This window comes from Garra rufa, chromosome 2 (genome assembly GCF_049309525.1).
Source record: "Garra rufa chromosome 2, GarRuf1.0, whole genome shotgun sequence".
NCBI classification, from domain to species: domain Eukaryota; kingdom Metazoa; phylum Chordata; class Actinopteri; order Cypriniformes; family Cyprinidae; genus Garra; species Garra rufa.
This window is the reverse complement of record NC_133362.1, coordinates 5,185,249-5,204,898: the sequence shown is the minus strand read 5'-3', so window position 1 is coordinate 5,204,898 and position 19,650 is coordinate 5,185,249. Positions and strand designations below refer to the sequence as shown.

Here is a 19,650-nt window from a genome sequence, read left to right as displayed (position 1 = left end):
CTGTGTGAGTACATTGTAAAATGTAATTTATTTCTGTGATCAAAGCTGAATTTTTAGCGTCATTAGTCCAGTCTTCAGTGACACATGATTTTTCAGAAAATTCAGCTTTGCATAACAGGAATAAATTGCACATTAAAATATATTTAACAAAAGGTTATTATAAACAATAATATTTTGTGAAATCACTGCTTGTACTGTTTTTTGATCAAATAAACTAAGCCTTGGTGAGCATAATAGACTTTTTACAAAAATTATTTATTTATTTAATTATTACTTTTTATTTTTTAAAAAGCTAAATTATACCATTTAAATTATTTTTAAATTTAAACAATTAAAACACACTGTATCCCTTTTTAAAATAGTATAAAAATAGTTAAAATAGTATTTTAAAAATGACAATCTAATTTTTAAAAACAAACAAACAAAATAAACCCTAAGAGAAAAAAGTTAACCTTAAAGATAGGACCTATTTTTCATAAAAAAATCTCAATTAATCTTTTTTTAAATCCGTTTTGGGGTGCAAAAAAAAAAAAAAAAAAAAATATATATATATATATATATATACCCAAAACCCCAAAACTTTAAAAAAAGATGAGAATATAAAAATAATTTATATGTTTATATATATATTCATTTACACACACATATATACAATTAAGAGGGTATTTTGTCTACAAATGAGACTCATATTTAAAACAAACCTTATTTAAAGAGTATTTTATTGGATATAACATTTTTCTAAATGAAGAGTATGAAGAGTATGAATGAAATACTCCAACAAAATGCTTTTTAAATGAAGTTTGTCTTAATTATGACCCAGTTTCATAGGCAGGGCTTAGCCTAAGCCAGGATTAGGCCATAGTTGAATAAGGACATTTAAGTAATTTTTATAAACATGCCTAAGATTACATTTACACACTCACACTTACATTTTAGTCTAGGACTAGGCTTAAGTCTGGTCTATGAGGGGAAAAAGTCTAATTATTCTGACCTGGATAGTCATGAAAGCTTTTCCTGAGATTTACCTTAATTCAAAATAGAATCTGTGGAGCATGACTTCATATTATATTCAGGCTGAAACAATTTTACATGCTTTAAAATCTAGTTTGAGCGGCTCGTATTGCCTAAGGCATGTTTGTCTTGAGCGTGTCATGTCGATTATGAGCGCTGTCATGATTGTGGTAGTAATGGTATTGATTAGTGGTGCAGAAGGTTGAGTTTTGTTGTTGTGGCCTGTTTTACTTTCCAGGGTGAGCAGACAGAGCTCTTTCGACTGATGTAATGTACCGTAGCAGCTCACGTTAGCATATCTGTTTCAGATTTAAACCCAGAGCTGTAGCATTGATTGAATTTGAGTGGAAATACTGGAAATTCTTAGAAAGAGAAGTTTGATCCTGGATCTGTTGACAATCTGCATAAGCCGAAGGGGTCAAGGTTTGACAGGTTAACTTTGGCACTGAGCCTCAGGATGTTGCAAATACTTTTCACATACTATGTGGGTCAGTCCCTTTTCATGTTAGTCTGACAATCTCTAAACTGCAAATAAAAAAGATACACTAAAGGCCGGCTCACACTACAGGAGTTTTAAAATCCAGCTGGAAGAGTCTCGCGTTCAAATGCACGCAATAGACTAAAGCTGGATGCAAAGCCCCAGCAAAAGTAAGTATCCTAAATGTGTTGATGCAAAAATTAAGGAGATATATTCGATTTACTTACTAGTAAACTAGTATTTTCTGAGTCAGTGTCGCAAAGATGAAGTTGCCGATCCTGACTCGCCACCTGCTCATGAACTAATATTGTGATATGCTTTAGGTTTTTTATATCTATGCACTTCAATTTAAATCGTGATGACTTGAGAAGGCTAAATTGATCTGTCTGCCGTTGGTCGCTTGGTCGTTACTTTAAAAAGCAAAAACTTGAATTTAACAAACAAAAAGTGTTCCAAAAATATATCTAAATTAACTTCATAAACTAAACAAACGGAAATAATTGTAATCACTTTGCTATTAAAAACAGCAGCTGTGTAATGGGGAAGAGAAAGAGAAAAAAGTAGTTTTGATTACACGTCGGACATTTTTGCAACGAATGTTTGTTTAGTAGCCTATTTAACATTAGGGCTACTTTCTTATTTAAATATATTATTTCTTTGATTTAATTTGGCGTTTTGTAGGCTGCTTGTTCACTGACTGAAGTGCTAAAATAAGCATGCACGTTTGATAATAATGTTTGAGCCTCATTTATTTTGTGTTTCAAAATTATATACATATGTGACACTGGACCACAAAACCAGTCATAAGGTTAAATTTTACAAAACTGAGATGTATACATCATATGAATACTCAATACTTTCTATTGATGTATGGTTTATTAGGATAGGACAATATTTGGCCGAGATACACTATTTGAAAATCTGGAATCTGAGGGTGCAAAAAAAACAAAATACTGAGAAAAACACCTTTAAATTTGTCCAAATTAGGTTCTTAACAATGCATATTACTAATCAAAAATTACATTTTGATATATTTACAGTAGGAATTTTACAAAGAATTTTCATGGAACATGATCTTTACTTAATTTCCTAATGATTTTTGGCATAAAAGAAAAATCAATAATTTTGACCCATACAATGTATTTTTGGCTATTGCTACAAATATACCCCAGCGACTTAAGACTGGTTTTGTGGTCCAGGGTCACATATATTTATAAAACACTGCACCACTTAGTAAAAATCTGCCCTATTCGAAACTGAGACGATTTCACCTCAGCAGAGCTCCTCTTTCTCCTTACGTTTGTGGTACGTTTTCGACACATTATACAGACAGACAGAGAGTGTTACTACAAAAACTGAAGAAGCAGTTTCCTCCATCTCCACTATCCAGCGGACCCGTACAGCAGCTGTTTTGCGGTCGCGCATTGGCTGTTGTGAAAGTAGCCTACTGATTTAAGCACATAGACGTCATCATCCCGATTTAAAATCTTAAATATCAAACATGTTTGATATAAATGGGGGCAGCCCCGATCTGTGTGCTAGCTGATCGGGAGGTGCAAGATTCGATCTTTGAACGCCTCACATTACCAGATAATCTGCACCGAACATCGGGGCCGATCGAGGTGCTTGACAAAATTTTTGCTCTAATTCTCGGGAGGGGAAAATCGGGGCAAAATCGGGCAAAAAATCCTGTAGTGTGAGCCGGGCATTACAGTCAAAAGATTTTTTATGTTTTTCAAAAGAGTGTCTTCTGCTCACCAAGCCTGCATTTATTTGATCTGAAGTATAGGAAAAACAGTAAAATTTTGAAATATTTTTACTATTTTAAATAACTGTTTTCTATTTTAATATAGGTTAAAATGTAATTTATTCTTGTGATCAAAGCTACATTTATAGCATCATTACGCCAGTCCTCAGTGTCACATGATCCCTCAGAAATCATTCTAATATGCTGATTTGCTGCTCAAGAAAAATTTATTATCAATAATATTTAAAACATCCAAAAACGATCCAAAGATCAGCATTTATTTTAAATAAAAAAGCTTTTGTAATATTATCATTGATATATCATATCAAAGGTCTTTTTTTTTTTTTAATTAGCCAGGATGCTTTAAATTAATCAAAAGTGATGATAAAGAAATTTATTATGTTACAAAAGATTTCTATTTCAGATAAATGCAGTTTTTCTGAACTTTCTATTCATCACAAAAAAACTGAAAAAAATCTACTAAGCTGTTTTCAACATAATAATAATAATAAATGTTTTTGAGCAGCAAATCAGAATATTAGAATGATTTCTGAAGGATCATATGACTGGAGTAATGATGCTAAAAATTCAGCGTTAAAATCACAGGAAGAAATTAAATTTGAAAATATACTCAAATACAAAACCGTTATTTTAAATTGTAAAAATATTTCAGAATTTTTCTGTTTTTGCTGTACTTTGAATCAAATAAATACAGGCTTGGTGAGCAGAAGAGACTTCTTTAAAAAAATATAAAAACATTTTGACTGGCATTGTTAGATATGTAAGCATGAGCAGGTTTTCAATAAATGCACTACCAATATCTGGTTTATGTTTTTTAACCCTGTAACTTGAAAAATAGTTAGAAAAACTGTTTAAGTTTTTTCAGAGGCCCAAACTGAGCAAAAACATGCTATTAGATGCAGATTCTGATATTTATATGATAAAAAGCTGATAAAATTCTTATGCTTATAATGTAAACCAGTGAGATCTTTTTAACAGTATAACAAGTACTTACATTAAATGATATAAATATCTAATCAGTGGTCACTATATCTCCAATAATATAATGATAAGTCTTAACAAGGTGATATTTAAATAATCCAAAACATATAATGCAATGCAATAAATAAACCTTCTTCAAAAGCCTGATGATCATATTTGAGACTCAATTGATTATTTAAAAAAATGATTTTTTTGGATGATCAAATAAAGTGAAACAATATCAAAGTTATTCTTATATGTGACCCTGGACCACAAAACCAGTCATAAGGTTAAATTTTACAAAACTGAGATGTATGCATCGTATGAAAGTTCAATAAATAAGCTTTCTATTGATATATGGTTTGTTAGGATAGGACAATATTTGGCCGAGATACATCTATTTAAAGATCTGGAATCTGAGGATGCAAAAAAATCAAAATACTGAGAAAATCACCTTTAAAGTTGTTCAAATTAAGTTCTTAACAATGCATATTACTAATCAAAAATTACATTCTGATATATTTATAGTAGGACTTTTGCAAAAAATCTTCATGGAACATGATCTTTACTCAATTTCCTAATGATTTTTGGCATAAAAGAAAAATCGATAATTTTGACCCATGCAATGTATTTTTGGCTATTGCTACAAATATACCCCAGCGACTTAAGACTGGTTTTGTGGTCCAGGGTCACATATTTACTTCATAAAAATCAGTCAAATTTAAATGCATAAAGACATGTGAAGCACAAGTGAGGGTGGACGTTTGTACAGTTGTGCTAAAATATATTTTACTTGATAAAAAAGTATAAACGATCAAGGTTTAACAGCAAAGTTTTGATAATGTTATTTATTTAGAGGTCTTGCATATCATATATGATGCTGTAGGCTTCATAGCATTAACCGTGTGTGTTTGTATCCGTCCAGAACGTGAGAAGACACGATGCCAGCTGCATAGGGAGAGTGTTCTGGGCACTGAGCCTCGTGGTCCCCGTCCTGTGCCCGGTCAGTTTGTGCCGACGTGTGACGCCCAGGGCGGATATGACCCCATGCAATGTCACGCCAGCATTGGCCAGTGCTGGTGCGTGGACCGCAATGGCCTGGAGATCTCTGGGACACGAACGGGACCTGGGCGCTTTCCTGAGTGTGAGTACTCAAAAACTCAAAAAGACTGTTCCAAAACCTAGTGAGCTGCTTTGCTGACTACAGAGAAAACTGCCTTGTAAAAGAGATTAACTGAAATGAGAATCATGAGTGACTAATTTGGAAAAAAATCTTCTTGTAATATTCTTGTAAGCTTAAAAATACATAAGACACACATGCACTTGTTGCAATGCATTCTGGAAAGATGGAAGTATTCTGTCTACCTTGGTGTCAGGAGCATTATAGCCTAAAACAGCGGTTCACAACGTTTTTGTCTACAAGGCTGTACAATGTTTGGGGTCAGTAAGATTTTATTATACTTTTGCAAGAAGTCTCTTCTACTCAGCAAGCTGCATTATTTTCAGCATCATTACTTCTTCAGTGTAATGTGTACAGTCTTCAGTGTCACAAGATCCTTCAGAAATCATTCTAATAATTTTGAAAAATGGGCCTGGAAATGAAAAACTTTCTAGGAAAGTATAAAAAGTCTTTATTCACATGGCTTTACAATTAAAAACATCACATGTACACCGACGCGCTGCAGCTAACTTGCCTTCATTTCTGATTATTATCAGTGTTAAAAACAGTTGTGCTGCCCAATATTTTTATATAAATTATTATTTTAAATTATTTTTTAGGATTCGCAGATGAATAGTAAGTTCAAAACAACAGACCGTATTTTTTTCTTAAATTCAATTCTGTTCATCTTTTTAAAATTCTAAATAAACAAATATTAAATAATGAGTGGTAATATATTAAAATTATTAAATCTAATTATTATAATGAATTAAAATAGCTAAATTCCAAAAGATTAAATAACTGAATGTTTTGCAATGTTGACACTGTATTTATGTTACCTATTAAGTCATTTGTGATTACAGAGTTTTTTTGTTTTGTTTTTGTTTTTTACTCACAAAAAGCAATTTCTACCTAGTTGAAAATATTCTTAGCTAAAGACTTTTCCAGGTCTAGAAATCTTGCTTTTAAAATTCCCTCATATATCTACATTCTTCAAGACAATGAGAATCCTGGTTCTTAAATGAAACTGACAGTTGTTAAGGGAATAAATAAAAAAAGAAATATAATGTCAGTTTACTGTACTTCTAAGAATAGTTTCAGTTCATTTTAAAGCTTGTTTAGTCTTATTTTCAATCATTTTAAGCCATATTGGGGTTTCTTAGAAGTATGTTGAGGCCTGAGAAAATACAGTACCTACATAGGCAGCTCATTAGGTTTTTGGAACAAAGCCACTGTCACAACCTATAAAACTACACTTATAGTACATATCAACATATGTGACCTTGGACCACAAAACTGGTCTTAAGTAGCATGGGTATATTTGTATCAATAGCCAAAAATACACTGTTTAAAATGAAAGAAGCCTTGTTAAAAAAAGGCTTGAAATTATCTATTTTTCTTTAATGTTAAAAATCAAGATATTAAGTAAAGATCATGTTCCATAAATATATTTTGTAAATTTCCTACTGTAAATATATCAGAACTTAAATTTTGATTAGTAATGTGCATTGCTAAGAGCTTCATTTGGACAACTTTAAAGACAATTTTCTCAATATTTAGATTTTTTTCTTACCAAACTAAACAAAATCTCAAAATTGATTATTTCTGTAGCCCACATCAATCACATCAATACTAATTTTTGTACTAATACATTTTTATTGTCACATTGACCATTTACCATACACATAGGTGGTGCATTGTCATAGTCATATGAATTTATTATAAATGAAGTCAATGATATTCATAGATCTTCTGTATTTTAGGTCCTGGACATGATGTTCCTGGCCCAGTTAGACCAACACCAGATCCTAACGTCAGTCCTTTGCCTCCTGGCAGTCACATCCTCTTCGCCCAGAGCGGGAGGATTGAGTATATTCCTCTAGATGGCCACAACCTGAAGAAGAACGAAGCTAAGACTGCACTGCACCTCCCGGTAAAGCTTTTACCTCAATGTGGAAAAAGATAGTTTGCACTAATGCCCGAGAGTGCAACACATACTTGCCTTGGTTATGAATTGTTGTGAAGTGATTCAGATCAATCATCCAGAAGTCTTCCCTGGGATTTATTCCCTGCCGTTTTGAATCTCTGGTATGCATTAATGGCGAGCCTGTTTAGTGATGTTAGTAACTACAGAGTGAATGTGTCAGTGTGGTTTGCGTTCTGCTCCTAGTTTGTCTCTCTCGGCTAAATTGTTGATAACTCAGAGCCAGAGTCCTGCTGGGGGCTCGCTGGGGAATTTTAGGATTGCTTAACTTTGTTTTTCTTGGAAGTATTAGTGTGAGAGAAATTGTGTTTATCGGAGCCATATGCCGCTGATTACATAACCTCTGTCGGCCTCTAACCGTAAGAACGTGGGGAGAGATTCCAGGAGAAACAGAGCTGAATATTTACAAAAGAAAATTATGTTAACACTCGTTTTTGCAGATGCCTTCGACTAAACTCTTAGTAAAAAATGTTTTGCAGATTTTGAAAAGATGAAAAGTCTTTTGCTCACCAAGGCTGCATTCACATGATCAGAAATACAGTAAAACCTGTAACATTTTTATCACAATTTAAAATAACAGTTTTATATGTAAATAAATATTTTAAAATGTAAATGATTTTCAAAGGGTTCGTACTAAGTGCTTAAAATGCTTGAAGTACTTTTTGAATTTTAAGGCCTGGAAAAACCCTTATAAATAGCAATATTCCTGAAGGGGTACTTGAAAGATGCTTTAATTATTAAAAGACAACGTAGCCTATCTATGAAATTAGTGTTTAAAATTTCTATTAATTAGGGTGACCATACATCCTAGTTTTCCTAAACATGTCCTCTTTTTACTCTTAAAAAAATGTGTCCGGCCGGGATTCCTAAATCGCCCAAAATGTCCGGGATTTGGTTTTTGCTTTCTACAGTCACGGCCGTAGCCAGCTATGAGGTCACGGAGGTCCGGACCTCGGTCATTTTTTTTATATTCAAAAATAAAATGTCAAGCTCTCTGAATGATTATTAAGCCGTTTAAACCACCTCATATCACATGAGTGTTTGCAATTCATGTTGCTGCGAGAAGCTAGCGCAGTAAACGGGGCTTGAGAGCGCGGGTGCAGCCTCCGTTTGTTGCCAGATCCACCTATTATACGTGTTTTTTACTCGTTTTTCCAATTTAGTGTGACACTTTGGGACGTTTATAAAGTGAAAAGTTGACGTTAGTGTTAGTGATATATTAATCTTATTTACAAAACACAAGCTTTGAACTTATTTCGGATATCTTTTTCTTTATTTTTGTAATTGCTTGTTTTTCGTAGCAATATCTGGCAACATTGTACATTCATAAAAAAAGCTTATAGACAATCTGTAACCTAATTGCTGACAGGAAGATAGCACAATCGGTAAGACAAAAGCAGTGATCATCGTTAATATCTGAAAGAAATGTATAACACAATCAAAAACAATAGCATAATACAAATCTGTTTGTTACAGAATGAAATAGGCTACTATGCCAAATAACGTTAACGTTACTGGCCAGCAGGAAGACGTCTCATGCTCTTTAGTTAACCTTAAGTCATCAAAAAACATTAATTAAGCAGTGTTTCTCAACTGGTGGGTCGTAAAAACGTTTTGAATGGGTCGCGGAGTGTGCAATCAAAGAAACAACAAACGTAATTCTGTTGTTTTTTCTAACGCTAGACTATTATTTTGAAAGACGTGCGTGAAAGCGGTTGACTCTTCTGTTTTCTTAATCCCGCTCCCGCAAACATTCTGATATAGAATATAATTTTTGTGCTATAAATATGCAGAGTATTTAATCTGCTTTGGATGCAGGTTGTGTTGGATGTAGTGTTGCCAAATCTGCCTTTTTTCCCCATGGAATTGGGCTGATTTTAAACTGTTGCGGCAGGTTGATTTTCTCCCGTGGGTTAAAAGTTTGAAATATTGCATAAATTCCATTTGACTGAAATGCTTGCATTGAAAGATATTAGTTTTGTGAAGGATGGCCACTGTGGTAGGAAGCTTTTTAGCTGTGTTTATGATTAATCTGCATAACAGTGACTGTAAAATTGTAAAATATGTTTTGCTCTGGAAATTACATATTTTGATACCAAAACTAGGACCATCCACCTCCCTCCCCACATGTCCTGCGTTCTCTTTTTTTAAAAACTAAAATATGTTCACCCTAAGATAATGTCATAAAAAATGCTAGCTAATGGCTAACATGGCTAAAGACGCAAAAAAAGAGGAACAGATAAGCCGAATCATTTGAGTAAGTCATTTACCCCAGAACCGCTCCGATTGATTCAAACTCGTGACTTGGATCATTAATTTCAAGCGATTCACTGACAGCGCAATGTTTGGAACAGAGCAAATTAAAATTCATACATTTTTTTAATTTTGACATTTAAACAAATATGTTGGGTGATGGGTAAAACTCCATCAGTTAAACCTTTGTGTGGCAAAATAATTCACTTCAGTCGGATGGGGTATCGCAAATCATTTGATTCAAATTGGGATTTCAAATTGTGTGTTGTGAATCATTAATTTAGATCTGGACTTTGGGCCATCATTTGATTTAGGATGGAGATTCAGAGTGGGTTCATGAATCATTTCACAAATTCAGGGATCCACGATCTGCGTTTTGAATCCTGAACTAAAATGATGGTTCGTGAATCAATATTTACAATGGGACATCAGAGACCGGATCACAAATCATTTGATTTATATCGGAACTTTGCATATCATGAATCATTTGATTTAGATTGGAACTTCAGACTGCATATCGTGAAATTCTGAGCGGGTTCATGAATCATTTTGCGAATTCAGTGATTCATGGTCCGCGTTTCGAGTCCTCATCTGAAATGATGGTTTGCGAATCATTTTTCAGAATGGGACTTCAGAGCGCGGATTGAGAATCATTTGATTTGGATTGGTACTTTGCACTGCAAAAAATGCTTTTCTTACTTAGAATTTTTTTTACTTGTTTCCAGCCAAAATATCTAAAAATTCTTAAATCAAGAAGGATTTTCTAGACAAGTAAAAGAATTTTCATGTTTTCAGTAAAAACAAGTCAAAATGAAGTGAGTTTTTGCTTAGAACAAGCTAAATAATCTGCCAGTGGGGTAAGAAAAAAAATCTTATTTCAAACAGAAAACAAGATTATTTTTCTTACCCCATTGGCAGATTATTTTGCTTGTTTCAAGCAAAAACACACTTAATTTTGACTTGTTTTTACTGAAAACAAGAAAATAATTTTTACTTGTCTAGAAAATCCTTCTTGATTTAAGAATTTTTTGATATTTTGGCTGGAAACAAGACAAAAAATCTAAGTAAGAAAAGCATTTTTTGCAGTGTGGCGCGGGTTTGTGAATCTTTTGCTTCAGTTCGGGACTTTTTTTTATTGAACAGTAGAAAACATCAAACCATTAAGTCAGTACAGTTATAAAACAAAACAAAGAAAAAAAGAAAGAAAGAAATTATACACAAATACAAATACAATGGTTTTACATCAGTATAATTACATCCATAAGACTTTTGTAAAATTTGGATTAGCTCATTAATTTGTTATTTGACCTCTTCATATTTAAAGAAAGAACTATATTTTCTAAAGTCGGACATCACTTATGCTTTTCAAGGGCATAGTATTTAGTAGAGTGCATAGTATGACATGTCCCCACTAATATCCAGCCGCTAAATTGTCCCAAAGTGCAAGTGCAGCTCCTATCTGTTTGAATGGGGAAACATCAAATTCTCCAAAACTGTTCACCAAGCTTACGATTAAATTTCATATTTTAAATCTCCAAAGAAATCCAACAAGAACTACCTCATAAATATGGTTCCTTGTGCTCCAATAGCGTTAAAAAACGCATATTTTTCCGGCTAAATGAGCCAGTGCGCATTCGCAGTACTGAGCGCACGTCTTAGAGAGCCGACTGTTTCTATAGCAACCGGGACTTCTAACGGCAGCTGCAGTGACGCGCTGACTTTACTGATCAACGATTGGCTCTTTCATTAAGAAGGCGGGGCTTCGCGGCCATAATGAGCGTTGCATTTGTCCCCATTCAAAACTATATGAGTGACAAGTCTTGGGTATTCTATAGTCTTTGATTGTCCCTACCAATAATTTTGATCAAGGAATTAAATGTCTGTTGTCTGTTGTTATGTCCCCATCAATTCCAAAATTTTCAATGGTAAATATTATCGCTTCTCACTATTTCTGTTTATATTTGGCAATTGATTGTGTTTAGCTATGTGTGCAGCATATGCAAATGGTTTATATTTTCATCTATCGACTCCTGAAATTGACCTTCTTGGTCCTATTGTTTGCAGCACTGTGGGAAATCTTAAATCTGAACGAGTCTTCATCCCATCTGCTCTTATTTACTGCTCACATGCGAACATTTACTGTAATGACTAACATTAGCCTTACTAAACAAGGGAATATTTAACTCTGCGTTAGTAACAAAGCTGGCCCGAAAGTCATTTGACTCATTTAGATTCTGGATGAGTGGTTTTCATGTCTAGACAGCCGTTTAAGACAGACAGATATATGAATGTCTGAAGTGTCTTAGAAGTGTTGTCATCTTAAACAGTTCCATGCATGTTTTTGAGTCTTTTTTATTGATTTGCAGGAGAAAGTAGTGATTGGAATTGCTTATGACTGTGTGGAGAAGATGGTGTATTGGACAGACATCAGCACACCTGCCATTAGCAAAGCTAGTCTACAAGGAGGAGAACCTGTCCACATTGTTAAATCAGGTAGAGTCAGTTTTAACCAATAGTTCACCCAAAAATGACTTATTGCATTATTCCAAACTTGTTCACTGTCTTCTGTGGATCACAAAAGATCAGTTTTGATTTCATGGGATCTTAAGAAGTTGTCTGACACTGATTTTCCTACTGATTATGTGTCAGATCTCAGCAGTCCTGAAGGCATCGCTATCGACCATCTGGGAAGAAACGTGTTCTGGACAGACTCCATGAAGGACAGAATTGAAGTTTCCTCATTAGACGGATCCCAACGCCGTGTATTGATTAACACTGACCTGGTTAACCCAAGAGCCATTCTCACAGATCCCACCAATGGGTGCGTGACTAACTAGAAACAACCAGTGATTTTGACAAGTAAAGATAGTTGGAGAGAAATGCAACATAATGCATCTTTAAATCTATTAGATTGATAAGAATTAAGTATGAAAGGTGATGCAATTCAATAATAAGGGCTTCTTTACGCATGCCAGATTTACACAGCAAAGGTGGCACAGAAGTGCTTCTGAAGTGAAATTTAGGCGTCTTTACACAGTGTTTAATGCTGCTCAGAGGTGGCATAAATGCATTTACACAGCAATTGCAGCTGTATACTTTTTATGCAGCATTCTGTCTTTACACTGAATTTTGAGCAGGCACAGAGCAGCCTTAACTTGGCTATGTGCACTACCAGTCAAAAGTTGAACAGTAAGATTTTTAATGTTTTTTAATGTTCTTCTGCCCACCAAGCCTGCATTTATTTGATCCAAAGTACAGCAAAAACAGTAACATTTTGAAATATTTTTAATATTTAAAGTAATCGTTTTCTATTTGAATTTATTTTAAAATGTAATTTATTCCTGTGATTTCAAAGCTGAATTTGTAGCATCGTTACTGTAGTCACATGATCCTTCAGAAATCTTTCTATGCTGATTTGCTGCTCAAAAAAAAAAAAAAAAATTCCCATTTATTTTAGAAAATTCAGAAGAACCGCATTTGAAATATTCAAATATTTCACATCTGAAATATTTTGTAATATTATAAATGTCTTTATCATCACTTTTGATCAATTTAAAGCATTTTTGCTAAATAAAAGTATTCATTTCTGTAATTTATTTCCCCCCAAAAAAGATACTGACTCCAAGCTTTTGAATGGTGTAGTGTATAATGTTACAAAAGCTTTTTATTTCAGATAAATGCTGATCTTTGGATCTTTCCATTCATCAAAGAATCCTTAAATAAATGTATTCAACTGTTTTAAATATTGACAATAATAATATTAATAATAAAAACTAATGTTTCTGGAGCAAATCAGCATATTAGACACTGAAGACTGGAGTAATGATGCTGAAAATTTAGCTTTGCTCACAGGAATAAATTACATTTGCATTTTAAAATATATTCAAATAGAAAGCAGTTATTTTAAATAGTAAAAAATATTTTACAATGTTACTACCTTTGCTGTATTTTGGATCAAATAAATGCAGGCTTGTTGAGCAGAAAATACTTACTTAAAAAAATGTTAACAATTGTAAAAACTTTTGGTAGTGTACAAATGAGTTAAGGCTGCTTTTTGCCAGCTGAAAATTGTGTGTAAAAACATAAAATGCCAGACTAAAAATGCCTGCTCTGACCCTAGAATTAGAATAGTGCAAAAAAAATGCAAATCTTACTTAGATTTTTTTGTCTTGTTTCCAGCCAAAATATCTAAAAATTCTTAAATCAAGAAGGATTTTCTAGATGAGTAAAAATGATTTTCTTGTTTTCAGAAAAAGTCAAAATAAGCGAGTTTTTGCTTAAAACAAGCGAAATAATCTGCCAGTGGGGTAAGAAAAAAAATCTTATTTCAAACAGAAAACAAGATTATTTTTCTTACCCCAATGGCAGATTATTTTGCTTGTTTCAAGCACAAATGCACTTAATTTTGACTTGTTTTTTTCTGAAAACAAGACAAAAAATGTTAACTCATCTGCAGTGTTGTTTTTGACAACCATCTTAGATTTAGTCTTAGTCTTAGTCTTTTGGACTAAAATGCTTCTTAGTTTTAGTCAAATTTTAGTCACTTCTATATGTGATAGTTTTAGTCCAATTTTAGTCGACGAAAAGTCAAAAAGGTTTTAGTCTAGTTTTAGTCAAAAAAAGGGAAAAAAGTAGTCTTTTAACAAATTAATGTAGGTCAGTAAGTATTTTGCTGTTGGGTAGTGTCACTTATAAGTTCTGAAGCTTTCGTCTATTCTCGTCTCGTCAATGAAAACTCACACACGTCTCGTCATGTTTTAGTCATCAACGAGCCATTTTTATCTCGTCATCGTCTCGTTATCGTCATGAAAAAAAGTGGCGTCAACGAAATGATTTCGTCATCGTCATCGTTGACGAAAACAACACTGCTCATCTGGAAAATCTTTCTTGATTTAAGAATTTTGAGATAATCTGACTGGAAACAAGACAAAAAATCTAAGTAAGAAAAGCATTTTTGCAGTGATACAGATGAGCAATATCAAACAGTCTGTTTAAAGGCATTGCTGAGTAATGCCAAATTCATAAATGCATTTGTATACTGTGATGCTAGAGGTTAAAGTGAGTCTGGAGCAGAGAGCAGGCATAATTTAATCTGGCTTTAATATGGCATTATGTCTTTACATTGAATTTTGAGCAAGCACTGAGCAGCTGTGTAAAGACACCTTAAAATGAGCATAATAATGTTAGATTAAAAATGATGCAAAATACAGTTGCATTTACTTATTTCTGCATTAGTTTTAGACCCTGAATACAATGTCAGATTTGTTTAGACACTGATTCTTTTTTGCAGCGAATTAGTCATTGCAAAGTGTTTTCAAAGTCTGTTTCTCCCTCAGCTACATCTACTGGGCCGACTGGAACAGGGACGCCCCCAAAATTGAGATGGCTTACATGGACGGCACAAATCGGAGAGTCCTGGCCAAGGATGATTTGGGCCTCCCCAACGGTTTAACTTACGACCCCCAAACGTCTCTGCTGTGCTGGGCGGATGCTGGTAGGGCTCCAGTTCACTGAGAAACATTTACAAGTGCAATAAAGTCACAGCTGCTTGAGTCTCTCGGGGGAAACAACTAATCATTTAGCTCATTAAAGCCAGAAGCTTCATAAAACGCTTTGTTTAGTTACATTTTTGTGTTAATGATGATGTTTGGTGTTTCGAATGCAGGTACACATAAAGTGGAGTGCATGAATCCACAGCAGAGCGGTCGGAGGCAGCTTATGGAGGGAATTCAGTATCCCTTTGGACTGACTACTGATGGGAAGAACCTCTACTACACGGACTGGACGAGGTGAACTTTCACTTAAACAACACTTTAATGGACAATTATTGAGTGACAGGTCTTTAAGATGTTTTGAAAGCTCACCAAGACTGCATTTATTTAATCAAAAATACTGTAAAATTGTGAAATATTATTATAATTTAAAATAGCTGCTTTCTACATGAATATATGTTAAACTGTAATTTATTTCTGTGATCAACGCTGAATTTTCAGCATCATTACTTCAGTCTTTAGTGCTTCAGAAATCATTCTAATATGCAGATTTGCTCCTCAAGAAACATTTCTGATTATTATAAAAATTTGGAATATTTTTACTATTTAAAATAGCTGTTTGCTATTTAAATATATTTTAAAATGTAATTTATATAAATTATTCCTGCGATTTCAAAGCTGAATTTATAGCACCATTACTTTAGCCACATGATCCTTCAGAAATAATTCTAATATGCTGATTTGCTCCTCAAGAAACATTTCTGATTATTATAAAATTTTGAAATATTTTTACTATTTAAAATAGCTGTTTGCTATTTAAATATATTCAAAAATGTAATTTATATAAATTATTCCTGTGATTTCAAAGCTGAATTTGTAGCACTATTACTTTAGTCACATGATCCTTCAGAAATAATTCTAATATGCTGATTTGCTACTCAAAAATTTTTTTTTTTTATTATTAGTATGTTGAAAACAGCTGAGTAGAATTTTCCCATTTTAATAATTTTTAATAACTTTTGTAACATTATAAATGTCTTTATCATCACTTTTGATCAATTTAAAGCATTTTTGCTAAATAAAAGTAATAATTTCTGTAATTCCCCAAAAAAGATACTGACTCCAAGCTTTTGAATGGTGTAGTGTACAATGTTACAAAAGCTTTTTATTTCAGATAAATGCTGATCTTTGGATCTTTCTATTCATCAAAGAATCCTGAAATGAATCTACTCAACTGTTTTACATATTGACAATATTAATAATAATAAAAACTAATGTTTCTTGAGCAAATCAGCATATTAGAATGATTTCTGAAGGATCATGTGACACTGAAGACTGTGTTATTGAGTGATGAGTCCTTTAGATGTTTTGAAAGCTCACCAAGACTGCATTTATTTAATCAAAAATACAGTAAAATTGTGAAATATTATTTTAATTTAAAATAGCTGCTTTGTAAGTCAATATATGTCAAACTGTAATTTATTTCTGTGATCAAAGCTGTATTTTCAGCATCATTACTTCAGTCTTCAGTGTCACATTTCTGATTATTATCAATGTTAAAAACAGTTGTGCTGTCCAATATTTTATATTGGAAATTGTGATGTAATTTTTTTTCAGGATTCTTTGACGAATAGGAAGTTCAGAAGAATGATTGGATCTGGTCTTGCTCGTGTTGTTTGGTTGTGGTTTAGGACGAGAAAGCAAGGTCAAGGTTCAGTCGACAGTCGACCTGTGAGCTCAACAGCAGCTCTCTGTTCTTCTGAGGCCTTGATGTGTGTGTTTGCTAACGCAGGTTCCCTCAACAGCAGCATGCACTGATTTGGCGCTTTAACCCTGAATGTGTTTGCTATGCAGAGGTCGGGTCAAGAGGCCTGTTTTAAGGCTTGTGGCAGCTGTGTGTGATTTCACGGACCGTCTGTGTCTCTCTGATCTTCCTACAGCTTTTTTCCTCTCTGTCAGTGGAGAGTCACAATAGAGCTTCTTATAGTAATTGACAATAATAAACAGAACTCAAACAACTCACATGTAAAAGGTCAGGATGCATTACAGTAATAAGAATTTGGAAGGTAAATATGCTTCGTTTTCATGAAAATGGTGCAAAAGTCTCTGCTCACCAAGGCTGCATTTATTTGATCAAAAATACAGGAAAAAAACTGTATTGTGAAATTATGATTTAAAATGTGTTTTCATTGTAAAATGTTATTTATTTGTGTAATGCAAAGCTGAATTTTTAGCACCATTACTCCAGTTTTCAGCATCACCTTCAGAAATCATTTTAATATGCTATTATTAATTATTTAATTAATAATAAAATAATATGACATACTTTTATGCAGAGAGGATGCATTACATTGATCAAAAGTGACAGAAAAGACATTTATATTGTTACAAAAGATTTCTATTTCAAATAAACGCTGTCCTTTTTAACTTTCTATTCATCCTGAAAAATAAAGTCTATCATGTTTTCCACAAAGATATTGTGCAGCACAACTGTTTTCAACATTTATTATCATCAAAAATGTTTCTTAAGCAGCAAATCGACATATTAGAATCATTTCTGAAGGATCATGTGACACTCAAGACTGGATAATGATGATGAACATTCAGCTTTGCAATATAGTTATAAATTACTTTTTACAATAAAAACGCTCATGTTAAATTGTAATAATATTTCACAATACTACCGTTTTTACAAAAACATTTAATCAAATAAATGCAGCCCTGGGGAGCAGAGGAGACTTCTTTAAAACACACATGCACATTGCACGCACAAAATTTTTTTTGCATAATTTTCCTGAAAATTAAGTGTTTTTTTCTTCCAGATTCTTGTTACTGTAATACATCCTGATTTTTCAGATATTTCAGTTTTTAGTGTATTTTTATATCAAATAAATGCAGCCTTGGTGAGCACAATAGACTTCTGTCAAAAGCATTTAAAAATTCGAATTAATTCTTAAATATATGGGCCATTCTACAGAATTGGTCCAAAGTCAAAGTTGGAACCATCTTGGGGGAAAAAAATTGTATGTATGCAATTTGTATAATAGCCAAGGTACATATTTCTAGTAATTGTGCAGTCAATTGTCATATTGTATTTTCAGAAAGTTTTGGAATATTTGTCCTCTCCCCAAATTTGTCACTATTGAAACACAGTAATAATAATAATTGAATTAGAAGGGTTATATAATAATTCAATTAATTTATTATAATAATAATAATAAATACTCTTTAAAAAATTTTTTTTACAGAGATAAATCCATAACAATTAAATTTGTAACAATATTTCAAGTATAATTTATAGGATTTGTTGTATTTTGAATACAATTCTTCTTTGTAAAAGGCAAACTGTTGATCATACTGATTTCAAACTTAAGGATGAATTAGTTTGAATATACATTGAACCAAAAACTATCATAACATCTTAGTTGATAATTCAATATACTTTTATTTTCAACAAAACATCCCATGTTTCAGTAGTGACTGCGCATTTTCGGTAGTGACAGTAATGTTTTGGTTGCAACCACATCACATCAGAATTTTAACTCGCATACTGAAATGCATAACTGTACTAAAATTTTGTTTCTTTCAGCTAAATATGAGGATTATGTGTTTCCTTTTGTCACTACAAAAACAATGATGACATGTTTTAGTCAGGACTACACCCAAAAAACAAAGATGTCACTACTGAAACTCCACCAAATGTTTCAGAACTGACAATTTTAGATACTTTTGAGGGGTGTCAATATGTTGTGTTAGCACCATTGTTATCTGGCACTGCCTTAATCATCCTGGGCATGGAATTGATCAGAGCTGCACAGGTTGTTGTTGAGATCCTCTTCCACTTCTTTATAACGACATCACGGAGCTGCTGGACATTAGAAACATTACCCTTGAGGATTCCCCACAGGTGCTTAATAGGGTTCAGGTCTGGAGGCATACTTGGCCACCCCATCACCTACAGCTTCAGCTTCCTCAGCAAGGCAGTTGTCATCTTGGTGGTGTGTTTGGGATCGTTAGCAAGTTGCAAAACTGCCGTTCTGCCTAGTTTCTGGAGGGAAGGCTTCATGTTCTGCTTCAGAATGTACAGTACATAATAGAATCCATGTTTCCCTCAATGAACTGCAGCTCTTTAGTACCAGCAGCACTCATGCAGTCCCAGACCGTGATGCTACCACCACCATGTTTGACTGTAGGCATGACAATTTTCTTGGTACTCCTCACCAGGGCATCGCCACACATGCTGGACACCATCTGAGCCAAACAAGTTTATCTTATAGTCTCATCAGACCACAGGACATGGTTCCAGTAATTCATGCTCTTGGATTGGTTGTCTTCAGCAAACTGTTTGTGGGCTTTCTTGTGAGCCAGCTTCAGATGAGGCTTCTTTCTGGGACGATGCCTATGCAAACCGACTTGTTGCAGTGTGCGGCGTATGGTCTGAGCACTGACAAGCTGACCTTCTACATCTGCAACCTTTAAAGCAATGCTGGCAACACTCATGCATCTGTTTTTTAAAGCCAAGTTCTGCATCTGACACACAGAACA

At 33.6% G+C, this 19,650-nt stretch overlaps 1 protein-coding gene across 1 annotated transcript in view; it reads left to right on the top strand.

Annotated features, from left to right (window-relative positions):
• Positions 1-19,650, top strand: part of LOC141325151 (nidogen-1-like) — a 54,310-nt gene that overhangs the window by 32,656 nt on the left and 2,004 nt on the right. The window contains exons 13-18 of the mRNA XM_073833648.1: positions 5,143-5,361; positions 7,140-7,309; positions 11,980-12,106; positions 12,263-12,434; positions 14,950-15,107; positions 15,279-15,402. Coding sequence (XP_073689749.1) covers positions 5,143-5,361; positions 7,140-7,309; positions 11,980-12,106; positions 12,263-12,434; positions 14,950-15,107; positions 15,279-15,402 — 970 coding nt within the window. The remainder of the gene's footprint in view (positions 1-5,142; positions 5,362-7,139; positions 7,310-11,979; positions 12,107-12,262; positions 12,435-14,949; positions 15,108-15,278; positions 15,403-19,650) is intronic.